The sequence below is a fragment of the Pangasianodon hypophthalmus genome, chromosome 26 (assembly GCF_027358585.1).
Source record: "Pangasianodon hypophthalmus isolate fPanHyp1 chromosome 26, fPanHyp1.pri, whole genome shotgun sequence".
Lineage (NCBI taxonomy): Eukaryota > Metazoa > Chordata > Actinopteri > Siluriformes > Pangasiidae > Pangasianodon > Pangasianodon hypophthalmus.
The window spans coordinates 1,655,068-1,662,620 of NC_069735.1; the positions used below are offsets into that span (position 1 = coordinate 1,655,068).

At 40.7% G+C, this 7,553-nt stretch overlaps 1 protein-coding gene across 3 annotated transcripts in view; it reads right to left on the reverse strand.

Moving 5' to 3' along the window:
* The window catches only part of nrp2a (neuropilin 2a), a 61,549-nt gene that overhangs the window by 45,934 nt on the left and 8,062 nt on the right, over positions 1-7,553 (reverse strand). For all 3 annotated transcript variants that reach the window (XM_034300164.2, XM_053230004.1, XM_034300165.2), the window contains exon 2: positions 5,874-6,051. In XM_034300164.2, coding sequence (XP_034156055.2) covers positions 5,874-6,051 — 178 coding nt within the window. The remainder of the gene's footprint in view (positions 1-5,873; positions 6,052-7,553) is intronic.

Consider the following 7,553-nt stretch of genomic DNA (forward strand, 5'->3'; position numbering starts at 1 on the left):
GCCCGTGCCATCTGACACGTCTTCAGGTCTTCACTCAAAACTTCAGTTCCTACCTGCAGTTAGCTTCCGTTTAATGCACGTTCATCTCATCCTGTCATATACAGCCTGTCATTAAATATGTATAGAGACATTACAAAGAAAAATACAGCTTGGAAGAGTGTGAGTGTACATATCAAGTACAGCTAGCTTGCTTTGCTAATCTGATCTGAGAACAAAGCTGGCGTGAAGCCGAGCACATAGATCAAGTGCATTATTTAATTTGGGTCTCCTCAGAATGAAAATAAAAGCTGGACAGGCCACGCCCACAAGAGGTTAAGAGATGATTAGATGTCCATTTGGGCGTGAAAACCTGACCAACACCTGTATGCTAATATGCCATTTTTTGCTACTCTGTGTTCCATCAACAAATGACACACGTGCAAGAACGACAGGAATAAAATAACATGAGGAATAGAGCGAGGTGCCAGTGGAGGCATTGTTTCATGTAGCTCAGCATGGGGGTGAGAAGAGAATCCACCTGCTCGACTTTATTCCCCTGCTGGGAGGAATAAATACCTCAAACACGCCCGTCAGAGAGGAGGAGAGTGATTGATAACGCAAGAAACGGAGATTTGCAGTGGAACGATGAGGAAAAGAAGCGAGCAGGATGAAGAGGCGGTTAATACAGGAAAGACGACTGAACGCGGTAGAGATAACCGGTAGAAATCTCGACGTTCTGCTCCTTCCCTGCGGCGGAGAAGACTGCAGGAGATCGCATTAAAGATATAGCCTAATATTTCATCTACCGTTTTTATTGCATCTATTCCACATCAATCTGCTTACAGCCCCTCGAGGTGAAAGCCATTTGGCGGACGGCCCAAATCTTCTGGGACCGAATCCACAATTGAAGTGGCCTCACGGACACCGACAGCTTATGCACCTTAGCTTTAAAAAAAAAAGAATAATAATAAAGGTTCTCTTGGATGGATGAGTATAAATTAAGTTATAGCTCTTGAGAAATCGAGTCAGCTTGATCTTGATGTGACCTTGGCTTAAGGGGCCTCGAGTACCGAACCTGCTCTTTAGAGTGGAGGGAAAACTTGGGAGCATTGGGGCGTAAAGTGAATGCAAATGATAGAGCGTGTGTGTGTGTGTGTGTGTTCCTTGAAATGGCAAGGCAGATCTATCAATCATGCGCCGTTACAAAGTGCTGACAATGACTCATTGCGCAGTGCGTGGAGGGAGGAGACGTGCAGCGAGTGGGGGGGAAAAACGAGACTTTCTTTTGATCACTTGTTTGCTTTCAGTTTTTCCCTTTGTGTCTTCTCAAAAACAGAACATTGGAGCTGAAACTATTATTTATAATGAAATTTGTAAACCAAAGAGCTGTATGATGTAATGATTTAAACCTCTCTACACCATCTTCGTCGTATCAGCCACAATATCCGATTACATTTCCTCTGCAAATTTAACAACGGAATATGCTATCGCTCAAAAGTACGCCAAAAGAACAGACTGCACAATAAATGGGAGATGAGCCATTCGACATATTAATCTATGTGTTTTGAATTCTCTGATTTTAACCAACACCGCCTAGAAGCCCCGCCCCCTTCCCACCACCTCACATGCCCTCGACTGGACTCGCGTAGCCATCTCGCGTTCTGTCACAACTAAAGCAGAACATTTTTTGCATTCATTAATGTGAAATAAAATTCATCAGTGTGTGTTCACCTTAACTAATATTAGACACATATATACCTAACATCAGCTAGCTATGTTTATTAGAAATAAATATTTTGGACAAGAATGGTAAGAAAACGACACGAAAGAGAAAAAATGACAAAATTACTCTTACCTAGACCTACAAGAAAGTGTCAGATATAACACTTTCCAAATAATCTTAATGGTCATGGTAATTAGAAAGTGATTAAATACGCATTTATAAAAAAAAAATCAACACTGAAAATGTCAGCCATGTGGACATCAAACAAGCATTTTTTTAAATGTTATACTGAAACTGTACTGTTAGGGTTTTTTTCTTTTTTATAAACGATTTGGTAAAAATCCACAATCTAGCTGAGTTTTGGTGATTGGCGCTGCCAACAAGCAGTTCCCGACTGCACGGCTGGGAATATCATTTCTCCTTAAACCTGAAATGCTCCTTTTCCTGTCTTCTTTTAACAGTTCTGGATGATTGAATTGTTAATTGCAGTTTTTTTTTTAATGGCAAGTCTCAAGCAGAGGACAATCAGTATCAGTACAAGCCTAGTACACCGAACAAAAAGTGTACAAGGAATAAAACAGCAGAAGAAATATTTTTTAAATAATAATAAGACAGCACATAAAACATCCAGACTATCAAATAGCAACACAAAGCATTCACTTATCAACGCTGCACAAATGCCATCTTGTAGATGAGTTTTGAATTCTGAAATTGACAGGGCATGTCTAATAGATACTGGGAAGAGTCTGAGGGGTGTAAACAACAAATCTGACTTGGTTGGTTATCGTGAGTTTTAATCATGACCTTGGAATAGCCAACATAAGGATCTTTGTGTGATGGGAAGGTGATAGTATCACAACAGTACAACAGTAAAAACAAATAAGAGCTAAAACATAATAAAACACGTACTGTACCTCTGCAAGGCCATGTAGTTGCAGGGTGCATCAGGGTTCACACTCGTGTATTTGTGTGTGTGTGTGTGTGTGTGTGTGTGTGTGTGTGTGTGTGTGTGTGTGTGTGTGCGCGAGACAAGAAAGTGACGAAAGTTCAAATGACTCTGAGTATTGGCTTACATGTGGTGCGTGTGGTCCGCTCAGCCTACTGAACTTTTCTCCAACAGCAATCTTTCCAACAGCTTAATTTCACACACTAATAAATCAATCACAAGCCACAATCAAGTCCAACCTTCAGTGCCTCCGAGGTTCATTTATAATTCATTACAAACATATAAAGTCTGATTTATATTGAATTTCAGATGGAATTTTTACCCCACAACCACTGGATCTCCATATAGTGCACGCATGAATGGATATTAGAATAACTCTAGGGTTGTGTGTTCAAGTGGTGATGTAAATTCTGTCTCTGTTTGTCTGTAATGCATTAGCAATATCGGCTAATTAACAACGGGCTACTTTTTTAGCCTTACCCTTTAGACTTCCTCTACATGATAACCCCTTTTACAAATCTCCTTTGAAACCCCAGCAATCTACCAACGTTTACACCTTTTATTTTTTTAAAGAACGACACACTTTTTAATTTGTTTATAGTTGAACGTCCACAAAACAAGTTAGTTCCTGGGATCACTTACATTATAGCAGCTATAAACCGTCATATATATACTGAGGCCTTTGTGCCAAAAGGCCAGAAAACTTACTGCCGCAAAGCTCTGACACTGGAGACTCCTTCCATGAATGTTAAATAAACGTCTACTTATCTATATATATTGAGTGCCCAGTATACAAGTTCCTGTGTAAGTTGTTACCAATGAAGTAGAAGAAAAAAAAGGGTATTCTTATAAACCTGTGATTTGTAGCTGCACTACAGACAGAGAACCTTCTGACCAATCCGAATCGAGATTTCATCAGTACTGCGGTATAATTGATCCTAATGCCTTTGTGTTAAAAATGTTTACTATGTGCAGAAAATGTATTGATCTCCAGCACTTCCTTCACCACAAGACCTCAGAAACCTCGCCATCTGACCAATCCGAGAGCATGAAACTTACCCACAGGCTGTTTTTCTAGCTCCGGCTGGGACCATCCTTCATGGCACAATTTTTTTTTTTTTTTTTCCTCCAAACTTCAAACGCCCCAAAATCTTAACAACAAACAAGCGCCCACATGGAGCCTGTCCAAGTGGATAATGCACAAACTACATCGGACAGATGAAAGGCTGGCCTTCATTTTGGTCATGTTTTTGTTGTCTTTCTGTCAATCTGCCTTGGACCTGGAGATAAAAACCTCCACCGGAAACCAGCAGCCTGAAAGCATTAATGCATCCAAAGCCCCATTTGTTCCATCTTATAAATAAATAAATGCGGTAGGTTTGGTGTGGCTCTGTGCTAAAACAAAGGACGCATCTGTAACATCAGATTCTGGATGGCATTAAGAGTCTCAGAACTGTGGTTTGAGACTGGGACAAAGTGGATTTGAAGCATTTTGTGGGGGGAAAAAAAACACTAGCAGACACACAGAGATATCAGAATCAGAATTCACTCATATCTATCAATCAATCCAGACTTGCCTACAAATTTATGCATTTTGCTTACAAGGTCCACATTTTAACATCGGAGTATGATATTGCTGCTACAAGTTACCACTTAAAAATATGCCAAAAGAGTCTTCTTTCTTTCCCCCCAGTAAAGACATCGGATACCTTAGATAGGTGATTTGTGAAAGAACTATATCAGAGATGACCCCCTGCAGGTCTGTCAATCTATGACCTCAGAAATCCACTAAGGAACTGGGAAGAATATTGGCTTTATAGTTTGTATTCAGGTACGAATAATTACGTGCGCCTTAAAGTTTTCTTAGATTCGTCCCTTTATGCAGAACCTTTAACCATTCAAACCTTACAGAGAACCTTTAACAACCCTGTAGTCCAGAATAACCCCCCTTAAATAACATAAACAATATTGCCTCAGATGCATTAGTCACCAGCTTTATCTCATGTGAAGACAAAAATCTCATTAATGTTGTGCCGCTTTTGGAAAGGGAAGGCTAGAAAACCGTCCTTCCTGCTGACAGCTGCACTGCATCCCTCCATAAGCCTTTTAGCTCTGCTCCAAACCCTATTATGTGTCTCGTAACCCTCCTCCATCTTGCGTTCCCTCTACCTTCCTCCTTCCCCCTTTCTTCTCGAAGTTTATTGTCGCCTCGTCCTCATCTCCTGCTTTTCCCCCCTTTGCTTATTTTCCACACTGCTCCTTCTTCAGCCTTTCTGTATATAGACGTGTATATATCATCCTTCAGCGTTCCACTTTAAGCCTTCACCATCATTCTTCTACCAGTATTCATCAATTTTGCATGCTCAAAATTATATGTATCTAGAAAGCTATTTTGCCTTGATATACTTCCATCTAGTGCTCAGGGGTACTTCAGGGGTACTTGAGTTCTGTCAGGTTCCAAGAAGATAGCGAAAACGGTTAACCATCTAGAGAACCCTTGATGAACCAATTTTTGCCAAAAGTGGGGCCACTTAATGCATTCTGCACTAAGGGTGTAACAATCTGAGATATTTGGGTTGATGCACTGTATTGAAAGGCAATGGTTGAAACTCACTGATGCATTAAATTTTTGATTATTAGGTCAAACAACAGATGCGCAGATAATTTCACAGGCTAGCAAGGTGTTACTTTTGAAATAGTCCTTCTCTACATCATCATCATCATTTGAATTTATGGGTAGAGCTAACCTAGATTCTGAACAAGGCTGGTCACATATCTATCAGACACTACTTAATTGTTCTATCGTAGCAGATTCAGTGGTATCATCAGATATTGAATCTGAAGGGTTTCTCCATAATTTGGTCACGTGACAATTCCCACCCATCTCCCCTATCATACGAGAGCTACCAACCAGTGCTTCGTTCAATTTTCAACTTCCTCTTGAACTGCTGCATCACAGGGCAGCGTAACACACTTGAAAGAAAGCGCTATCCACCGTCTTCCACATACAGAAGCCCACAATTGGCTACTGTTGCTGTGATTGACAGGGGAGAGAGAGTACGCCCTTCCCATCTAGAGAGCACAGCCAAATTTGTTCCCTTTACTCCCAGCCATAGATGGTTGTAGCACTGAAGTAATCCGAACTCATGATCTCTGGATGATTATGGATATGGCGAACAGTTTTCTGGTGTGCCACAGTCTCTTTCTCAACCAGTGGTGGCGTACCTGCAGTCGAGCCTCTCCAGCTCAAAATGGGGGTTGAAGTTCAGCACGATGCGCTGGGTGGGTTCCGGGGCTGTGATTACCCACTCGCAGTTCTGGTGCGGCGGGTACTCCAAAGGGTATCCGGGCGAAGTGATATAACCCGCATCGGTGGCATCAACGTGCCCACCACACTTCTCACCTACAAGGAGGAAAAAGAGAAATGGAGAGAAAAGAGTTTGTTTACCGCTTTGGACCCAAGTAACCACTGTGTACTCGGCACAAATGAGGAGCATAAATCACTGCCTCTACAGTACCTCTGGGAAAGCAGTGAATGCAGAATGGATATGTTTATCACATTATGTGCTTGCCATATAAAACAGCTAAGTAGGGAACAAAACACTTGGCGGTGTGCTGTTATGGGAAAATAATCAACGACACACAGCGAAATTACTGTTACCACACTGGTGTTTATTTTTTTCCTATAAGGTCACATCCTGAAGTGTTTCATTCCTATTACACCACCACGATTTTCCAGTGATTACAATTTTCGTCATTTTTATCTATTTATAGTTACATTTATGAATGTATATTTAGGTACATTTGTTTCTGTGAAACAAGTTATCACTTTAGCAAGTCCCGAAGTGTTTTATTCCTCATACATCATAGCAATTTGCCTCTTTTTTTTTTTTTTTTCTTGCTCTGTTGAAGTTTAAAGAAAGAACTTTAGTTTGTCATCTTACAGAAAAACTGCAAAGCATTTAAAAAAAAAAAAAAAAAAACCTTCGTCCTGAATATTTTGTCGGAAAACTTGTAGCTTTATCTCTGAACGTTACAAAGCGCTGACGCTGGGGACTCCTTCCAAATGCTAAAGAAATGTGTCCTTTCAGAAAAACCTCACTATATTAACAACCTCTGTTTAATAAAAACATGGTAACGTATTAGAATAAGCCAGAACTACTGTCAGATCTTCTGACCAATCAGAATCGAGAATTCGAAAGCACTGTGGTAAAAGCAGGTTGAAATCATACCTAAGGTATTAGCAAAGATAATATAATTGTAAGCTAATAATTGAAATTGCTACGAAAACTCCACTATTTTCTCTAAAAACAAACCCCAAACCCATACCAATATTATTTTATCCCTTTGCTCCAAAGTAATTGTCGGAGTCTGAAAACATTTAACCATTCTCCAATCATACCTCCCCTTCTCCCCGGACAACAGGCTGCCAATAGCATGGCTGTGAAGTTAAGACAGGAAGTGACAAGCAGACTCACTGTCTGTGGGTTCAAAAGTCAACCTTAAAGCTGTAATGAGATCCGGCGTAACAAAGCCTCTTTTCTAGCAGCCACCCGACCAGACGCTAGCAATTTCTTCCCTGTGTCTGCTCGTTATCTCCCACAAATGATAACGCTAGCACAAATATTCTGGACTTACAGGTGCGAGAACCGCCAAGAAAATATGGTTTAATATCAGGAGCAGAGCAAGAGGAGGTGAGAAAGGACTGTGTAGCGCAGTGCCAAGAACTACATGATACAAAAAAGTGCAGAAAATCATCGAGAAAAATGAATTACAAAGAAAACGTGTATAATAACAGCGCAACTGACAACCCCGCCAGTGGAGCGGGTATCATTCTGCAGATTAGTAGTCTAAATTCAGATTAGGAAACATAAAACTTCAGACAATCATGTCTCCATGGCAACC